Source organism: Emys orbicularis, chromosome 6 (assembly GCF_028017835.1).
Source record: "Emys orbicularis isolate rEmyOrb1 chromosome 6, rEmyOrb1.hap1, whole genome shotgun sequence".
NCBI classification, from domain to species: domain Eukaryota; kingdom Metazoa; phylum Chordata; order Testudines; family Emydidae; genus Emys; species Emys orbicularis.
In genome coordinates, this window is record NC_088688.1 from 105,653,638 (window position 1) to 105,675,022 (window position 21,385).

The 21,385-nt window shown below is 37.4% G+C and overlaps 1 protein-coding gene across 1 annotated transcript in view; it reads right to left on the reverse strand.

The window, feature by feature from the left end:
• CNTLN (centlein) overlaps window positions 1–21,385 on the reverse strand; it is a 279,922-nt gene that overhangs the window by 16,937 nt on the left and 241,600 nt on the right. The window contains exons 20-23 of the mRNA XM_065406475.1: window positions 16,866–16,963; window positions 14,925–15,051; window positions 13,130–13,267; window positions 12,545–12,730 (exon numbers count right to left, since the gene is read on the reverse strand). Of these exons, the coding sequence (XP_065262547.1) occupies window positions 12,545–12,730; window positions 13,130–13,267; window positions 14,925–15,051; window positions 16,866–16,963 (549 nt within the window). The remainder of the gene's footprint in view (window positions 1–12,544; window positions 12,731–13,129; window positions 13,268–14,924; window positions 15,052–16,865; window positions 16,964–21,385) is intronic.

Here is a 21,385-nt window from a genome sequence, read left to right on the forward strand (position 1 = left end):
GTTCTATTCATTTTATAGTGCATTCATCCAATCCATACTTTTTTAACTTGCTGGCAAGAATACTGTGGGAGACCGTATCAAAAGCTTTGCTAAAGTCAAGATATATCACATCCATCGCTTTCCCCATATCCACAGAGCCATATCCACAGAGCCAGGAGTCCTGAATAAGGGCTAGGAGATTTGCCTCACCACTGTTAATATGATGCCTTGCCACTCCTGAGGTTTCATGTCTTTCCTTATTTTGATGATAAATGTATATTTCACACTAATACACAACAGGTTTTTATTCAGTGAGAATTTGTCTGTGCAGCTGCTGAGCAATAGAGAGTATGAGAGTTTCCTGATTAAGCATAACTGTGAAGGCTACTCCCTAGTCCTTTGTGGTATTACTCGCTCAGAAGTGGAGGTGATGTCAATGATGATGGGGATGGGGGTGGTTTAAAGGAGTATGAGCAGCATAGGAAGATGTCCTTCTGCCTGACAGATTTTTTATAGAGTGCAGCCAAGGAGAAATGTGGAGTCTTCTGAGGCAAAGGTTTCTCCTCAAATGGCAATCTGGGGAAGTCCCCCCTTACCTCCCAATTCTTCCCCTCTATTTTAGGCCATCTACTGGGGACAGATATCCCATTCCAATGAGAAGGTATAAAACCACCCCCATGTCCCTTCCAGCTCACTAGAAATAATGTATCTTTTGGGGGGTAAATACTAGGCCTGAGACATGTCTATCCTCCTCTTCCTCCTCCTTGAGCCATGCAGACTCATTTATGTTTGCTCCTCACTTTCCAAACCTATTCCACAAATCCCAACTGCAGAGGTGGAAGGGTTTTCTTCCATTTAGGCTTTGTATAAACAGGATGATCAGTCAAAGTGCAACTAGCATGCACAGTCCAGAAGGCTGTGCAGAATTTCACCTGTATAACCTTACAGCACACAACCCATTTACACATGCAAAGGCAATACTTGAAAGCCTAGCAGGATTTGACCCATATGTACAACAGAAACACTGTACTGCAAATGTTTTACCCATGAAATTTCAATAGAATAGTAACAACTTGGACATCACTTTTTATGATATTACAGTATACAGTTGTCAATAAAAAAAATCATTGAAGTTTCTCTCCCTTCTTTCTTTGCAATCTGAACATAAAACGATTGACATATAGATAGAAAACATTCAACTGTATGTATATACAGTTACTACAGAGTTAAAAATCTAAGGAAATTGAAAGGCATTACTAATAGCTTTAAACAATACTAAAATACATATTGATGGTTATCTCATTTCAGTGCAAATTCCTTGGTTACCTCTAGATATAAACAATTTACATTTATAACCCATGAGCACTTATTTGTGGACAGTCATCCAAAGCTTTGTGTCCCACCACACATACCAGAAATGGAATAGAAAACCTTACATGAAACTGGAAGATCATTGGCTCCTGTGAAAATAAAAGCATGAGGGAAGTTTTCACTGAGGAAAATGATCTGAATGTTGCAGAACAGAATGTTAAACTTAGAAAACGAATGCATCTTTTTACTATTATCATGTATTATTATTTGTATTATAGTAGCGCCTACAGGCCCCAGCTTAGATCAGGTACTGTAAAAACACCCAGAGACAGTCCTTGCTCCAAAGAGCTTATAACCTATTCTAAATAGACAAGACAGACAGAGGCTGGGACGGATAGCAGAGGTACACACCAAGGCAGTGGTAAAGCCAGTGGCACCTATCCATAGACCAAACTGCCTCTCCAAAAATACTTGCCCAAAATAGTTTTAAATACTATTTAAATACTAAGTACACATGTATCTCTCTATGCCATCGAGCCTTCTTCCTTATTCGCATAAACAGGCTGACAAAAACCTGTTATACATTCTTTCACAAAAGAAATGCAGGCGTACTCATGTTCAGTGTTTTGGAGCCCAGATCTCAACTTTTTGCCTTTTAAAAATGTAGCCTGAAAAGTCAGTTAATATTATAACAGAAAAAAGAAGAAAAATAGTGACTGTAGTGACAGAAAATAGAAATTTCAGTGTGTGGAATTTTGTGGCCAATTCTGATCTCAAATCAGTTTTACACTGCTGTAACTGTGCTGACTTTAGTGGAATTATTCCTGATTCACACTGGGGCAATTGAGAGGAGAATCAGGCCTTTTTTGTTTATAGTTTTTTTAAAAGACTATTATTCCCCAATTTTTTTCACTTTCTATCCAACCTTCTTGCCTACTAGGGTGACCTAGCAAATGTGAAAAATTGGGGCAGGGGTTGAGGGGGTAACAGGAGCCTATATAAGAAAAAGACCCCAAAATCGGGACTGTCCCTATAAAACCGGGACATCTGGTCACCCTATTGCCTACATATCATTCCTCCATAATACAAAGGTAAAAAGATCCAAGTAGTTGGAGTAAGAGTTATAAAGCCATAATTTATTCTTGAGTACATCATTTTAACTATCTTTCCCTCTAAGTGACTTCTCTCAAGCAGTCACAGGTGAAGAAAATTACAGGGAATAAGCAGTTTAAAATATTTTTGAATAATTTCAAGATTAGCAGTTCTAGGACACTAAATACACCTTGCCGAGTTTCCTAAAAAATGTTCAGTGATTAACTAGTTCAATACAAATTAAATCATTTATTGTAACCAACTTCAAATTTTAAGACAAACCAGATTTAAATAAACAGGTAGAAATGGCTAGTTATAGTCTAACCTGAATCTATGTAAAGAATTGTATACAGGAGTTTCTTCAATTGTCTTTTTCTCCTATCTGATCATTTGCTTTGCTGCTAATGTTCTGTTATAACCCCAGCCAGATTTCTTATCCAATGTTGATAATTACTTTGTTTTTTCTATTTCCTTTTTTATCCTTACCAAGTGTGTCTTGAGTTTAAAAGTTCAATATATTCAGGGTATCTCTTGTAATATAACTCAGAGTAGATGTGTGGGCACAGCCCCTTCCCACTGCAGTTGTATCAAATGGACACCTCACCCCTAGAATACAGGAGGTCAGACACCTCTTGACAAGAGGGGTATTTGGTAACAGATGCTATTTAATCTTTATAATCATTTTAGTGCTTGATATACAGTAGGGAGTAGAAGGTCAAGGAATTTAGACTATAGGTCAGATCGTTTTCAGGCTCATGTTTTTCCTAAGTAACATCAGTAAAGACTCCATAGTTCTTTGTCATCCTGCCACCAAACCTACAACACAACCACCATGTTTTGTTACCCAGCAAGAAGTAACAAACATCAGCTTACTCTGCACTAGAGAACAATATCTGAATTTAAATGCATATAGTCAGTGTGATCAGACAGAGTATTGGTGGTAAAATATATTAATGACCCCAAAATGCTGTTTATGTGAAATGAGCTGTAATTATCATTTTCAAGTCCTATATATTGTAAATTGTGCTTTACTGTAACACGGTAATAGATTTTAGAGCTGATTCTCACTTCATTTACCCCAGTAATTTAGACAGGTGTAAACTGTATTAGAATAATGACGTTCATTTAAAGGTTGCACAAAAATATTACTGTTCTTATCTATTTTTAAACAGTAGTGCCCAAAGCCCCCTACTGAGATCAGGGGCCCACACACATAATAAGATACAGCCCCTGCCTTAAAAAGTTTACATTCTAAATAGAGGAACAGAGGTGAAGCAACATCATACAGCAAGTCAGCAACCTAGACATAAACAGAACCTAGGTTTCTTGATCTCCAGACTAGTGCCCTATCCACTAGCCCATGCTGGCTCTCTGCACAGACATCCACAACACATAAAAAATAGAAAACAAACTCACCATGTGAGGGCCAATAGGCACCTAAAGCAAACTAAATTCAAACCTACCTTAAAAGAGGCCAATTCTGCCTCTGCTCACATCAGGAGGGGGAGCATTCCACAAATCGGGGGGTATGGAATGATAGATCTAAACAGCATTTCTCCTGCCTTATTGAGACTTTGGCTCCCAAAGCCCCATAACTCTCAGACCTAAGTGAATGACCTGATAAAAATTGTGTAAGAATCTCAGAAAGATATTTGGTAGCCAGCCTATTAAATGTCTTAAAGTCTTAAAATACAGTGTTAGTCTAAAAAGAATGACCAGGTAAAAAAACCTTCTAACTCCAAAGATCTGCTCCCTGTATGCATTCAGAGTCACACCTGCTGACTTTAGTGATTAAATTAAGAGCTTTTATTACTTTTTTTTAACCTGTTAGGCACTATAGAGCAAACTCAGGTGGGAGAGTGAGTTGGATTCTATTCCTTTTTTTACATCGGGGTTATGTCATTACAAAGCAAATCAATTGCCTGACAGCAATAAGCTGCACAGATGTCACTGAGAGCATAACTTGGCGTCAGCACTTTTATTACTGGAGATTATGCTTGAGGAGGAAAAATTTAGTTTGACTATCCAATCCCAGGTAGAGTTTGCAGAGTTGGCAATTCAGGGTTAAAAAACAAACTCCTTTACTTGTATATTATGCATATCTGATCTGGAATCAATGACATTCAGTAAACATGGAATCCCACAGTGCCATTTTTAAACTTAAAGTTTGCAGTCATTTTACAGACTAAAACTGTCTGTCTTTAAATAGTAAAAACAAAACTATAAAATCACCAATGCACACCCAATGCACTGAGTGACATGGAGAATAAGCAGAATCCCCTCTGACACCCCAATAAACCACTCACAGTAGTAGACACTGACAAGAGTTGAGGGTTTAAGGTTGATTGTTTTAATAGACTAATATGGAACCTATTACAACAATCTGACTGGTGTCAAAGGCATGCATCATGATTCACATACCAGAGAGGGGGTCAAAGTCTGGTGATATTCATGAGATGGTAAAAACCTGTCTTCATCATAACTAGCATGTGATCACTTAATTTTACCCGTGATAAAGGATAGTGCCCAAAATATGAATTGTAGTGGCCCTCTGAAGCAATCCCCCACTAAGAACTGTGAAGACTATGGAAATGCTACTCTTCTCATATCTCTTTCCTGGCTCAGGTAGCAGAATGACTTGTGGACAGGTAGGATTTATCTTCATTTATGGATTAACAAAACAAAAATGTTGTTAAAATAGTGCTCAAACAAATTCTGTCCCTTTCAGAATCCAGGAAGAACTCTATAGACATCTGGGTACCATCAGTTTATCAGAGATAGCCCAGTCTAAACTCATCAAAGAAAAATTTCCCAAGACACAGCATATATAAAGGCTGAAGAGCATCTTTTGAGCATTACCACTAAACTGTTCCAATCAACTGAAATAATTATGCAAAGCAGTCCATAAAGGGGCCACTACAAGGACTCCTCGCCACTTACAGATGACGCAATATTACCTCCAAATGAAGACTTTTAGGTACAATCTTCAGCCCTCATCACACACAACCACTCTCCCCAGCTTTGATATTTCCTTAGGCCAAACCCTAACAGTGTCCAGAAAAACAGCTACCAATTATGCCCCTGCAAACACTGAATACCTCTCATAGGAACACCACTGACAGAATAGGCGCTGCAACATAGTCACCATAGTTTGCAAATTCTGACCTGTTCACCTGCTGCAGGATGAACAGTCGCTCCAACTACAGCCATTGGTCGACCACTGCAGCAGTAACACGATCACCACTGGCTTTTGAGATTCATTTGCAGTTTGGTCAAACTCTCTGATGGGTTTGTTCCAAAAGTACTATAAAAGTCCTTTTGTGATTTCTGTTCAAAAGCCACTACATAGGACTCAGGGGAAGGAGACATAGCAGCTCTATAATCTTGGACAACATTGTTGCATTACTGTAATTCTGTAACACTACGAGATAAGATTCAACATTAGTTATGTGAATCAGATGTACAGACATTTACTCAGGAGGATTACACATGCAGCTGCTGAAATATGCTATACCTTGCAATTTGGTTACATAGAATCGATCATTTAATCTAATTCTTCCAAATTGTGATGCTGGCTGAAGACAAAAAATGTTAAATAATATTCTAGATGTTTTATCTACATCCATATCATCTTTATCTGTTATAGAGATAAAAACCCAAGCGAAATGCATTTTTTCTACAGCTTAAAAATAATAGAAAATGTTGAGTAAGGAAAAGCTCTCTATTTATCCTTCAATTTTATTAATCAAGATTCTATCCATTAAGACATTTACATTATACTGTTGTACTGTATGCATCACTAACCGTATGCCATCCCTAAACAGTAGGAGTTCAGCCATTCACTTCATTCATTAAAATCCACAGAGCCTATTATTCTGTTTACAGTCTAATAGATATTCACTGACACTATTCAGGCCTCTGATTCAATTTGCCTAAATCCCAGCTGCAGAGTAATCCTGATGGAGATTAACTTAATTTATCACCAATTTCTTCTCAGAACCATCAACTGTTGGTGTTTCTTAATAAAAGTGGTGGTTCTCTTTTTTCCTGAAACCAGCACTCCTTGCAGAAAAACTGATCTGTATTTGATTTTTAAAATGGTAAGGTGTTGTTTTTTTTTTTAAGAGAGACAAGTTGTGCTTTGCATGTAGAACATCCTCACTTGCAGGGCATTTGCTGCATTATTTGCCATTTAAAAAACTCCACGAGGGCTGTGTTTTGCAAATGAAAATACTGATTTTCATCAAACTGAGTTGCTTTCTTTTAACCACGTATTTGGTTGATTCAGGTAGAACACGGATTGTCAGACTCCATCACCTGCTACAGCACAATACAAAGGAATCACACTGGATATTTTTTCTAGATAAAGTGATGACAATTAAGAGCATGCTTAATGGACCAGATGGTTTTCTTCTGGCTTTTAAATGTTCCCAATTGGGAACATATTTCCTATCAACTTACAGCCGTGTCCAAGGTGTTCACTTTCAAAGCAAAACTGATAGCGTTCATTTACATAAATGGTACAATAACCATTCTCATTTCTAAGCTGTCCCTGTAACCTAATAAAGTGATCTTTGGACAAACTAACAGTAGCACAGTTTTTTAAATTATGTGGATTTCGTCTGTGCAGTAATCTCTAGTTCTCTAATTTAATGGAGGCTAGTCCATTCCTAACTTAAAATACTAAGCATTTTTAGCCACTGCATTCCACGCACTTCCCCATTGCATTTAATATCTTCTGATGCAGACATGGCTGATAAATGTGCAAGTCCTCTTGCTGGTGGGAAAGTTCAACTGTCCACTCCTACCAGGGATGAACAAATCAAACAGTAAATCTGATGAATGCTATGAAGAATAGCTGTGTTCAATGAGACAAATATTGGCCATATATCATCAGGCAGTACTAGGTACCCATCCTGTATCATAGCTAGGCAACCATTATTGGCCTGTGTTCTTTTCATATCCTGGACCCAGCAATGAAGGAAGTGGAAGAGGATCACTGTCCAGGTCGCCCATGCCTCGGGTATGGGGAGGCAAAGAAACATCACCAGGAGAAAGGTACCATTGAGAATGTGTAGAGTTTTCTCTCCTCCCCCATTGCTCCTGGAGAATTTTGAGTGTCGCTGACAAGGATTTCTCTTTCTTCCTCCTTCTCCAGGAGACTGGTTCCCTGAGTGGGAGGGTCCATGAACTGGAGTGTGGGTGTGTGTTGCTTTTTTCCCAGGCAGGGAGATCACCAAATAGGCCCAGAACATTTTCCAAATATCAGGAATCTCCCCAATACAACCAGCCACTTAGTCACTAATTCCCAATTCCTACAATCTCAGATCCTTTTCTGCATTTTCATCTCCACTCATGTGAGTCATTCTTATGGGAGGCTTTTCTCTGTGTTTTAGTCAATAGGAAAATGTTTGAATTTTTCATATTGTCCCTCTGAAGAAAACTATAGCAAATGAGTAAAACTCAGCACACACAGACTTGGACCTCACCACAATATAGTCATGAAGAAACTATTCTAACATTCCATAACATTTATTACTGAATTACCAGGCAGGGGCCTAATTAAAGCAATGGGTGGTGTATTATGCACTTATCACCCCTAACTTCTTTGTTATCAGTCTTTGATACAGTCCCTGATTCAAAAGCTTACAATCTAAACCAAATATAGAAAATGCAATATCTATAAAGTGATATATATGTTGAAAGTCCAAACTTTAAGTGCTGTCATTTATATCATCTAAATAATGGGCAATAGGTGTTACGAGTGCATAATATGCCACCCATTCCTTTAATTAGACTCCTGCCTGGTAATTCAGTAGCAAATGCGAGGGAATGTTAAACCTTTTCTTCGTGGATATACTGTAGTGAGGTCCAAGTGTATGTGTGCTCTGTTTGGGTAATTTGCTATAGGTTGTTTCTGAGGTACAGTATGAAAAATGCAAACATTTTCCTATTGGCTAAAACACAATTAAGGCTTCACATAAAAATGACTCACATGAGTGGAGATGAAAGAAGAAAAGATGGCTGATTTGCATACAAGGAGAGAGCATAAAGTGCAGCATGGCAAAAAACGAAGATGGAAGTGGAAAAGGAATACAAATGGGATTGTCAGAGATGGGCTTGAGAGGAAATGCAAGAGAAGAGATGTAGGCAGGTATAGAGATGTGGAGTGAATTAAAAGCAAAGACAAGAAGCTTTAAGTTGCAAAATATGAGAGGAAGCAAGTGTAGGTATTTCAAAGAAGGCAGTGAGGTCAAAGTGCATGAAGAGTATTATTTTGTGGTGACATTTTGCATATATTGAATGGAGGTGAGATGGGAGGCAGGGAGGCTATGTAGGAGACTGCTTCGGGGCAAGTATTTTAGCAGTGGGGATGAAGAAGATGAGTTTTAGAGATGTGTTGCAGGAAGAAGCAAGGGGACTTGGTGATACAGTTGGGGCAGAGGGAAAGACATGTGTTAATATGATACACAAGAGATTTAGATGAAACTAAGAGAGAAGATAAACTCACAAAGAGAACTAAGGAGGGAGTAGACAGAAAGAATGAGAACTGAAAAGAGAAACCGGGGAGACACGATTATAGAGCAGGTAGGGATTTATCAAGGAACAGGTGTAAAGGTAGGAGAAATAAGCAGAGAAGAGGGTGATTGACTGTGTTAAAGTGGCAGATTGAGAAGGATGAGAACTGAAACAAAGCCCTTGCAATAAGGGTTTATAGAGAGAAAGTAAGATATAGAAGAGACATGGGGGATGAAGGGAGGGGTAAATACACACAATTTTGCCATAGAAGTAGGATTGTTTAGAATGTTTGAAAATAGACTTGAAGAAAGGGAAAGAATGAATTTGACTTATATTGTACTTTTACTAGAGACACCTTGCAGGGTGAGAGGAGGAATAAACACAAGTAAGAGAAGATAAAGGCTGTAGGGAGAAAGAAGCAAAGGAATCAAATGTGTGGGGGAGAGCGGGGGGGAGAGCTGAGGGTAGATAGAAGAAGCAAACAGAAGAAAGGGGGAAATTAAAAGGAGAAGAATAAGGTGGCTGAAATGTAAAGATGGAGAATAGGCGGATGGACTGGAGGTCCTGAAAGGATCGTATGATGGGAGGAGTGTCGTGGCTCAGGAAGAGAAAGTAAGTAATAATAAAGGAGAGAAAGAGAAAGATGGTGATGAGAAAAAGGAATAAACAGATCAAGAGATTAATGACAGAGACAGAGTGTGGTGTTTGCACTAATAAAAATAAGTAATTTTAAGGAGTGACCAAATTACGCTAAAGTGATGGCCCAGAGTAAGACATCAAACAAAGAGGTTAAATTGAAGAAACGAGAGATAACTGCAATTGGATGAGTCATTCATATGGAGACAAGTATCCCATGACAAGAGTTAAGTATTGAGACAAGAGGGAGGGCCAAACACCAAAGTAAAAAAATGAAGAGAAGGGAAAATTGACAGCCATCTGAAGAGAATAGAAGAGACCGTGCAAACTTCAAAAAAAAAAGAGGCGGTGTGGGAGAGAGAGCACTGCTTCTGCTTCATTGTGCTAACTCGATTTTCTTACAGTATGAGACTGTAAAAGGTATTTTATACGATTTACCTGATACAGTCTATAACTCCACTGAAACTTGTGAAAGATTTTCAGCTATATCTTTTACTGTGGTGCATTGTGGATAAAATTTGGTTTCAGAAGACTTTTCTTTCATAAATATTTAGTAACTAGCTAATTAAAGCAGTCTACCAAGGTCTTCTGTGTTCACCAATATTTGACTTACAGACACATCTTCATTTCCATGCAATTTATCTACAAAAAGGGACAGGTGCAGCAGATTAACAGTATTCAGCAAAAAAAATATTTGAAATATGAATACACATTCTTTTATTGAGGTGAGGTTTGAATGACTATGTACTTGAAAACTGAATTCTTTTACATTACAAGGGAACTAGGTAAATGTTAATGAATACTCATGGTTCTGTGGTTACAAAGTGGCAGCCTTCACCAGTGAGTACAATATAGAAGTAGCTGGTTTTCTGTTACAGAGTAAGTTAACTACCTCATCCTGAATCTGCCACTTATGAATGAAGAAAAGCTTCTACTTTCCCATCTTCTATTTTTGCAGCAACTGTTCACTCTTGAGGGATGGAATCGTACCCTAGTCTTCATTTGCTACAATTAAATTTAATTTCTATTTCCCAATTGGAATTAACTTGTGCAAAAGGTGATTAGAAAATAAAAGTCTCTTTAAGTAACTGGAGTCATGTAAGAGATTCTATAGCAGTGGTGGGCAACCTGTGGCCTGTGGGCCACACGTGGCCCATCAGGGTAATCCGCTGACGGGCCGCGAGACAGTTTGTTAACATTGACCATCCACAGGCATGGCTTCCCGCAGTTCCCATGGCCGTGGTTCGCCGTTTCTGGCCAATGGGAGCTGCAGGAAGCAGCGACCAGCACGTCCCTGAGGCCTGTGCCGCTTCCCGCAGCTCCCATTGGCAGGGAACAGTGAACCACAGCCACTGGGAGCTGTGGGCGGCCGTGCCTGCAAACGGTCAATGGAAACAAACTGTTTTGCAGCCCACCAATGGATTACCCTGTCAGGCCACCCACTACTGTTCTATAGAGAAAAGGGGAACATGGAACAAGCTCTTAAGCCTGATTCTGCTCTCCCGTTAGTTTTATACCAGTGAAATTCCATTGTCTTCAATGAAGTTACTCCAGAATTACACCATAAGTGAAAACAGACTCCAATATCCTGGGATACACGTAGAGAGAAATTAGAAATGGATAGGTTAGAGCTAATGCAGATGTTCCTTAATTTTAGCCAGAACTCTTGGGTAAATACCATTTGGTCCTGGTGACTTAGTATTGTTTAGTTTATCAATTTGTTCTAGATATCTCATTTCACATTTACAAAAAACATCATAGAAATGTGTGCGCGTAAGCAGCAGACTTGGTGCTTTATTCTAGCTAAAGATTGTGAACTTCTTTTTTTAATGCATGAAAGATGTAAATTCACTATTCTAGACTAGGGCTGTCAAATGATTACAAAAATAATCACAATTAATCGTGAGATTAAAAATATAGTTGTGATTAAGGGCAGTTTTAATTGCAGTGTTAAACCATAATAGAATACCAATTTAAATGTATTATAAATGTTCTTGGATGTTTTGCTACATTTTCAAATGTATTGATTTCAATTACAACACAGAATACAAAGTGTACAGTGCTCACTTTATATTATTTTTGATTACAAATATTTGCACTGTAAAAAAGATAAACAAAAGAAATGGTATTTTTCAATTCACTTCATACAAGTACTGTAGTGCAATCTCTTTATCGTGAAAGTGCAACTTACAAATATAGAATTTTTTTTTTACATAACTGCACTCAAAAACAAAACAACGTAAAACTTTAGAGCCAACAAGTCGACACATGAAGGGGCATGAGACTGTTTAGCATATCTGGCACGTTGCAATGTCAGCTTGCAATGCTGGCTACAACAGTGCCAGGCGAATGCCTGTTCTCACTTTCAAGTGACACTGTAAACAAGAAGCGGGCAGCATTATCTCCTGCAAATGTAAACAAGCTTGTTTGTCTTAGCAATTTGCTGAAGAAGAAGTAGGACTGAGTGGACTTTTATAAGGTGAATTGAAAAATACTATTTCTTTTGTTTATCTTTTTACAGTGCAAACATTTGTAATCAAAATAATAATAGAAAGTGAGCACGGTACACTTTGTATTCTATGTTGTACTTGAAATCAATATATTTGAAAATGCGGAAATATATCCAAAAATAAAATAATAAATTTAAACTTGTATTCTGTTATTGTTTAACAGTGCAATTAAAACTGCAATCAATCGTGACTTTTTTTAATATAGTTAATTTTTTTGCATTAACTGTGATTAATTGACAGCCCGATTCTAGACCCATTTGAAATAGAACCACCAGGGCATTTTTTCTCTTGGATAGACAGCACAGGCAGTCATAGACAAAGGTTGGCCTTACAACTAGTGGGAGCTTATACTGAGAGCTGATGACTTGGCTGTCATTGATTTCCTCCCACTCTGGACCTGCTGACACGCCAAAGTATGGTGCCCAAAAGACCACTTGCATAGCTTGTGCTTGTGGTGGTGTCTGGTCAAATGATCAAAAGAGAAACAAAATTCCAACCTTCACAAATGTTATGAATTCTTCCACTTTGTCATTGGCCAGCAGCATTTTCTTCTGCACTACTTCCAGTGCCTGCCCACTTTGCTTTGCCAAGCCATGGAGTTGCTGCGATGCAGTCGTCTCAAGTTCAGACATGGCACATTCAGCTTCAATCATTTTACCTTCTAGATTGGTAAGCTTGAGATCCTGAAGTACAGAAACATGAAAATAGAACTGGTACTGGGAGACAGCTGTGATGTAATTTTAGTCTAAAAAATACACATCATTAGTTAACATTATGGGACATTCCATTTACAATACATAAAATTCAATTTCACGGGAATCTTTGTACATTATATCCATGTTATAGGGACTGAATTTTCAGTAATAATAAGGTAATATAGCTTCAAGCCAAACTAAATACAATCTTATATAGAGAGATGTTACTATTATTCTGTTTTATATTCTTCTATAAGTATTTAAAAAAATTAAGTTGCTGACCTTGCAACTTTTCATTTTTTAAAAATAAAACTGTGCATGAAAAAGTCAAGGAAAAAGGGGCAATAAAATTGTTCTACATTAACCAGCAACACTCTAATAATATACCTTTTTCCCCAACTCATTTTTAGCCTTGCGATACATCTGTTCATACTGTGATTTCTCTTTTGTAGCTACATTAAGCCTTTGCTTTAGTGAATCAATTGATGTTTTCTTGTTTGAACAGTCTTCAGTCAATGTCTTTACCTGAAGTAAAACCACAGGCAATTTGATTATTTAGACAGAAAACCTACAAACATGAACCAAAATCACAAGCACACTTATTTTTGTTTTTACTGCATAAACTGGTATTTAGGCTAAAAACTTGGTAGAATTTCCAGCACTCACAATAGGCATTTAATAAGCAGCTGTTACTGACCCACCCATAGATTATTTTATATAAAATGGTTGCATAAAGAGTGAGAGTCTAGACAGGTATGATACGTGAATAAAAAAAGCTCTTAAGTTTACTTGTTGGATTGTAGCTTTTAGACATGTTTCACTAATACAACGAGCTAAGCCATAGTTTCAAAGCTTTCTAATCACAGGGGGGGGGGGGGGAAGCATAAAATCAAAACTTAGTTGAGAAAATGGTAATTGTCTACAATGTGATAGCATGCATAGTCTTCTGGATAACTCATTATAACTTTGTCATATATAGTGAGTAGTGATTTAGGCTAAATTGAAATAAAAGAATATTCCTAGAAAATCACTTTACTCTGATGGCAGATTGTATTAATCACACAGTCCTACAGGTAATATACAGTATTGGTGAATTTCTCTGATTTTCAATTGAAGATGATGTTATATTTTTCAATTTCATCCTCTACAAATAACAATAGAAATATATGGGCTCTGACCCTGTTGAAGATGAAAAATGGGATGCTGAAAATGCTCAAAGAGCAATGCATAAGAGCAAAGTGTTTCACTGAACTCTAAACTATTTTCTCTAAAAACAAAACCAGGTATTTAGCTTGCTCTTTCCTCACTTTATCCCTCTCTCTCTCTGGTTGAGGATTCCTTAATGACACCTTATCTCTGGCATTGGGGGTAAGAGAGCAGCTCTCTCTGGAGCTGACAATGCTTAATGACTGCAAGCACAGACTGCTGTATGAACCGTGCAGCCAGCACTCGCTTTCTAAGAGAATAAAAGTATGTCTTGCTCGGCAAATTGTTTATTTCTATTTTGGGGTCATACATTGTATAACCTCATAGAGACCCACTAGTCTGCTCTCTTTGTCAGGGATAATGCACTGTATGGATATTATAAAAAGATGTCCTATCATATCTAAGATCTTCCAACATCCATGAAATGCCTTTAGCTATTTAGGAAAAAACAATAATTTGAATGCTGACCTGTAAATTTTAATTAATATAGAAACAACATAAGAAGTGATAAAACCTGAATTTTTAATTATTGATAATACTGCACTACAAGCAGGAATTTATATTGTTTAAAATACTAAAAAATTTAACTAAAATAGATGGAAAATATATGTCAATATATTTTGTGTATAGAACTATCCTTGTTTGATCTCCAATGCATTTTATAATGTTGTAAAATGTCAGACATTCCATCAAGGCTACATACAGCAAATATCAACACTGAGTTTTCTATATATGCTCATTATTTAGTTACATTTCTTATGTATATACATTCAATTATGGTGAATTATACAATTAATCAATGCAACCATCATATACCAAATTCATATAAACCCAAAATAGATAGAACTGCAATAAATTAACGAAATGTACTGTATGTTTAAAATGTTGGTGCTATTTGTATAGTTGGTTGGAATAACTTCTGCAAATCAAAAGCAGTTTATTTTTGGTATAAATATTAACAACAAACAAGAGGTACCTTTTTCTCAAAACTTTCTAATGTTTCATTAAAGGTTTTTTCAGTTTCCTGGTTTGCTTTCAGACGAGACCTTAAGTCTTCTATCAAATGTCTTTTCATATTTATGTCCCTTTCCATTCGAGAAACCCTTGAAATAAGGGGGGAAAGTCACAGTACGCACACTATTAAGAAATATAGTTAGAAAATGGTTACTTTAAACAATTAAAATGAATTAATGTACAATGAATTAAGTATTTTTCATATAGCTTTTGATTAGTTTCCAAAAATGGTGGTGTAAATAGTTGCAATTTATTTTATTCCTGAAGCACAGCATAGTATATTTAATCTTTTAACTAACAGTCCTAGTCCTATTAATTCAAAGGTTCCACTTTATTGTGGTTTACAGTGGTTTGTACTGTATTATATTGTATTAAGGTGAAAGCACAACAATAATACTTTAGTGCATATTTATAAAAGAGAAGCAGCTGTTCAGAAAAACATTTAGAAACTTTAATGAATTAAAAAAAAACCTGTTACTATTATGTGATAGATACTTTCCAATCATTATGTTGGTAGAATTCTTTTTAAAAAGGGAAAAACATTTCCATTTCTGGAACTCAATAATACACTGTAATAAAGGGAAATTGCATCAGTGTGTAGCATCTGAAAAACCACACTGTAATTTCTTTTACAAAACTGCAAAATCTTATAAAATAATTTAGCGGTATTTTAACAGAAGCCTCTTGAAAAATCAAACTCACACTTCATGTGACATCTTCGAAATTTTATGATGCAGAAATGTATGCCTCATGCAATGTTTCTCCAGCTAGAGTACAAATTAATATTTTAAATCTAAATATTGAGTATTTTCTGAATATGTTCATACAGCTGGACTGTTTTTTCCATATAAAACAAAATGAATGATAGCAGTATGTTGATATATAAAACATTGCTGATATCACAAGAAAACTATAGTACAATATATTCCTTCAATCTATTTTCATGTTTGTATTGACACATTAGTGTTATTTGGGTGACTATGTGCAATACCTTTGGCAAAGCAAATGTAGTATGTGTTATATAAAAACAATATAATAAACAGTACCAATATTTTTAATCTAAATCTACACACAACAGTAGAAGGCTTCTTTATTTTTTTTCTTAAGGCATTAACCACTAGAAAATATACACTATTAAAGTGTTTTTAAATAATCTTCTCTGTTTGAAGTGAGCAAATTGTATCAATAAGGAAAATTATACAGATTCTCTAAAATAAAACATTGGGGATGGTTGGATTGGTTTTTTTAAAAAAAACTTCTGATCAGACATGAAGTTCATAAATGTGCGAATAGGTTATATTTATATCCTAAATATAACTGAAGAACAGTAGTATAGCTGCTTTTACACTATGAATCTAGGGAGGAAAAAATCTCAGTAGTATATGTCAAAATCAATATACATGAATTCCAAAGTTAAAATAAATCTTAATCAATTCAAATATAAACAAACACAACTGTCCTTTTGCACTTTTTACAAATAAAAGACTGGATATTTAATCCAGTTTAAGCATCTAAACCTTGACATGTCTCCTAGCCCCAAGGCAAAGAATTACTGTATTTGAAAGACTGCTTTTAGCACTGCTGAGGCATTCATTTAGATTTACATCGAGGATAACTAAGTCCACCCTAGGGTCTGAATTCTGACTTTAGATATTCTTATTACAGTGCAGAAATTGTAGCCAGCTAATCACTCATCAGTTTATACAAAATGTGATCTTAGCGTATACTGTTCTGATTTTCTGAAAAGCCTGAACAGTTTGCAAGATTTATCAAAAAGAGAGAGAGAGAGAGAGAGAGAGAGGTTTCTCTCAGAAAGTCTGGATCTGAAATGATTAATTTTGGAATAATCACATATCTGCCACTGGGTGGCACCAAACACAATAGGTAGAGGAAGAGAACATACTTTTCCTGTAGTTCCCGCATCCTTTCTTCTTTTTCCTGGGCTTCATTTTTCAGAGACTTAATCGTGGTTGAGTGTTTAGTGATTTCGTTATTTGCATTCTAAATTGAAAAAATACTTATTAAAACATAAATAGTATGGATTAAATATTATCTGAGGTATAACCAATAATGAATTTGTTTAAAATAAAAGGGCTTACCGTATAAAAGTTTTTTTGATTAACATTATTAATCAACATTTCATATCTATCAATCTATACAAAAGAACACTCCTATTTTCACATTTATCAGAACTCTTTGCCTTTGAAAATACATTCAAAACTGCTATTTTTTTCACATGACAATAATTATTCTTTATTAATATATGTTCTTCAGGGTACAGATAGGTACTTTGTACCTAACAGGACCAGATTTTCCTTTGCATGGGATTGTCAGTAAGAGAGGTAAGTAGGAAGGAAGTAAAACTCTACATGGTTAGTCTTGTGAAGTTTTTTTGAACTGTACTCCTCTGCTGGGATGGTTTGGAGTATGAGATTTTTGAGACTATGGTTCTTCCCAATCCTTTTGATTTGGGGGGATCTGCAAGAACAAAAAAAAAACAACCTTCCATGATGAGACAAGCAGTCATGCTGCAAGAGTAGCTGTTGTTCCACTGCCCACTGCAGCTGCTAAATAGAAGACATGGAAACAACCATTCCCAGTTGGTCAGATTTCCATATGCAAGTTCCTAGTCTCTGTTGGGGAATGTAGCAGCCCCAAACATCGAGCCATATGTAATTCCAGTGAAGGAGCATTGACTCGGGACAGCAGCAAATGGGGTTAAGTGCCATCAAGGTGACATTCCCCCTGTTCTATACAATAAGAGGGAGATCTGCACACAGAAGGCCCCCTCTGCATGCAGATCTGCTGGGGATGATCTGGCCCAGGATCAGGAGCAGGTTAATTTAGTGCTCGTCTACACTGCCCTGTAGTTTGGACTGTTGGGGGTGTGAATTACAGAACGCACCAAAATCCTGCACCCCTCCCCCTCATGTGGACACTGTGGAGGCGAACTAAAAGGTACCTATTTTGCATTAACGTAGTCTTCTTCAAACAGGACTATCTTATTGCAAACTAGGTACATTTTAGTTTGCACCCACATGGGAGATTTACAGAGCAGCACTTTGGTGAGCACTTTAGTCCAAATTGCCAGGCAGTGTAGACACAGCTTTAAACACCGTTTGCAGAAAGAGAAATAAGAGAATTTAAATAAGTATCCATCTAACTGTAAGTTCAAATAAATGTATATATTAGAGCTCCAGAGCTGAAATGAGCACTATAATTACTGTATGTAACAGTGGGCTATATATTCAAAGCCCCAAGCAAGTGGCATACCCAAAAATTGCATGGGTGGGAAATGTGTGCACAATGCATTTCTGAAGGTTCAGCCATTGTGCTGGGCTTTGGGAATTTACCCATTAAGTCTAAAACTGTGAGCGAATAGATCAGACAGGCAGTAAACAGAGATACTTGAGGAGAATTTCCCTGCTCAGTGCAGTCTTGTAACTCCCATTAACATTAATGGGAGTATTGTACATAGCACCGTGCACCTCAAGGGGAGTATAGGCTCTTGTGTGTGTAGTTAGGTGTAAAGTATTGTTTTTAATACATTGTACAGGCTCTTTTCTGGTGCTACAGAAAATGCTAAATTAGAACAGGAAATGTTGGCTAGTCACTTATTTCAATAATGCTGCTTATCCTTCCCTGCCTGGGAACTTTCTTTTGCCATTAAAAATGTTATCCTAGGAGGTTATATTGATTTTGGTTTAACATTTTTAAAAGAAAGTAAAAATTAAAAGCAGGTTGGGGCTAAAAGCAAAAGCTGTTGAAAAATGTGTCAGTAAGTTTAACCTGAAACTGGATTTTTTTTTTTTTTTTAAAGATGTGCTTGGTGGTAAATACAAACATACTGTAAAACACAGAGAATGATGTATAGTTTTATAACCTCTAAGGTAAGATGAATGTAAAAAAATGTTGTGGTGTAGTGAAACTCATTGGGTATTTTACCTGAGTAAGGACTGCGGGATTGATCTTAATGGAAATGAGCTACAGTGATCTATTATATAAAGTGAAAAATGTTAACGTGGTTAAAGTATGCCTAGGATTCCAAAGTTTCTGTGTCTGGCATGTCACCTGATCCTGAAAACGTGAGGTTTACACCAGAAAATTTTTTAAATGATAAATGGCAGCAGAATGTTACTGAGTTTCCTGACCTATGTGTTGAGCTTGACCTTCATTAGAGCGAAGCATAATACCCAGTTATATGGGTTTACATACCACATGTGAACATGAACACTTATGTGAGAAGTGGGCCTCTTGCACATTCTTAGAATCAAAGACTCACAAAGAAGAGCTTGTTAAAACAACTATAAGAGCACTCGCGTCCAGAGGGGGGATTACCCCTTCCTGGGGAAAGAAACCAGAAGAGGGTGTGTTGGAAGGGGAAGGAAGGAATGAACAAAGCTTTTTTACAGAGGGTTTGGATTGACAGTGTGTGTAAGAAAGAGGGGAGAATTTCATTCCCAAGTACCACTGGCCTAAGGGATCTGCTGAACATTCTCGGACTATGGCTATATCTACACTTCCATGGTAAATTAATCTAAGTTACGCAACTCCAGCTACATGAATAAGGTAGCTGGATTCGACGTACCTTAGGCCTACTTACTGTAGTGTCTACACCATGCTGGGTTGACAGGAGACACTCTCCCGTCGACTTACCTTACTCTTTTCATTCCGGGTGGAGTACCGGAGTCAACCGGAGAACGCTCTACCATCGATTTAGTGGGTCTTCATTAGACCCGCTAAATCGATCTCCGGAGTGTCGAGCTGGCAGTAGTAAAGACATAACCTAAGTGTATGGAGACCCTATCTCTTCGCATTTGTTCTGTTACGCTCATACCACCCATTTGACTCATGGGCAGCACAACACCAATGCAGACAAGCTGCAAGGGAATACCAGAAAAGCAATTGTCCCTGGAACCCACTTCAAAGGGATAGAGAAGGCTGACTATCTATATTTTGATTTATCATTAGTAACAGGACATCAACCTGGAAATGCTTGTAAGAGCATGTTTTTTTGGATTAATTATATATATATATATATGCGCATGCTATCCAAGGGGAGTTAATCACATACATCTACCATGCCTATTCCAAAAGACCAAAGTCACCACACCATCATATGTCCAAATAATTGTCATTCAGGCAAACTCCCATTGATTTCCATGAGATATTGTGACTCTCACTGGACTTCAACTGGAAGAATAAAAATTGAGTAGAAATAGAGTATCTCAGGATTTGGACCAATAAGTCCACTCCATAAATCCAACAATAGTTATTTGCACTCAATGTGCTCAGCACAATGTTGTGATATATTTAAAGTTTTTGATTAAATCTTTTACGCTTCATGTTTTGGGAGGCAACTCACTTTGCTAGTGCATTATGAGAGGCAGCCGCATGTCCAGGAGAAAGAGAGCCTCCAGCACCCGGGTGATGGGCTAGGGAATGACATGCATCAGTAGGAGCAGAGAAAGAGATGCAGCTGCTGAGAGACATGGGGGTCAGGGAAAATATCCTAATTAAACTGTGACAAGTAGGAGGAATGGTGGATTAAGCCAGATTTCACAGGAGAATTCTGGCAGTTGGGTTGTGGCTCCTGACTGAGAGGTGTCACATTGGATATCACAGGAGATGTATAGATTTCAGGAGGGAAGAAGTCTAGAGGCAGGGGATGAAAGTTGGAGGACAACATCAATTGGAAAGTAAGATGGGCCACATATCCAGAAAGAGATGGAAGGGGTTCAAACTATTGGAATGCTCAGCTGGAGAGAGGGGGTTTATGGCAGAGTAGGGGGTGGTAAGAGGTTTCCAGCAGCCTGACTCCCACTAAAATCAGAACCACAGAATTCGCATTTGGTGCAGCAGGCAAAAGGAACTCTCTGGAACCCTAACCCCCCACCCCCAGCTGAATCCCTGCCCCCTAACCTCTACTCTAATCCTTACCCTAAACCCTAAGGTTATTGCCTCACCCTTATATCCAAAGTGACTCTGCTCCCCTGCCATAGGGCTCTGTGAGGTCACTTCCTCACCCTGTATCCAGAGCCTATATAATAACAATTAGATTAGTAGAAATCTGGCTTTTCTGGTTTTCCAGTTTTCACCAGAATCAATGGGGTTCAGCCCATTGACACCTAGATAGGCCGTGAAATTTTGGAATTGAATTGATGTGATTTTCAAAAGTTCTCACATACAGACAGAGAAATCCCATCAAGTTGAGCGTAAGGCCTCGCTTCGCTTGGCCAATGAAACATAAGCAACAGGAGCATCCAACCTTTACCAAAAAAGATTTTGTTTCCTTGAAAATGTTTCTAGCAATACAAAACCAGGGAAAAGCAACAGAGAAATGGTCTGACATAGAAACAGAACTGACTCTAGGTATAATGTTATTCAGTATTTTCCATTAGGCATCAATGGATCAAAATAACA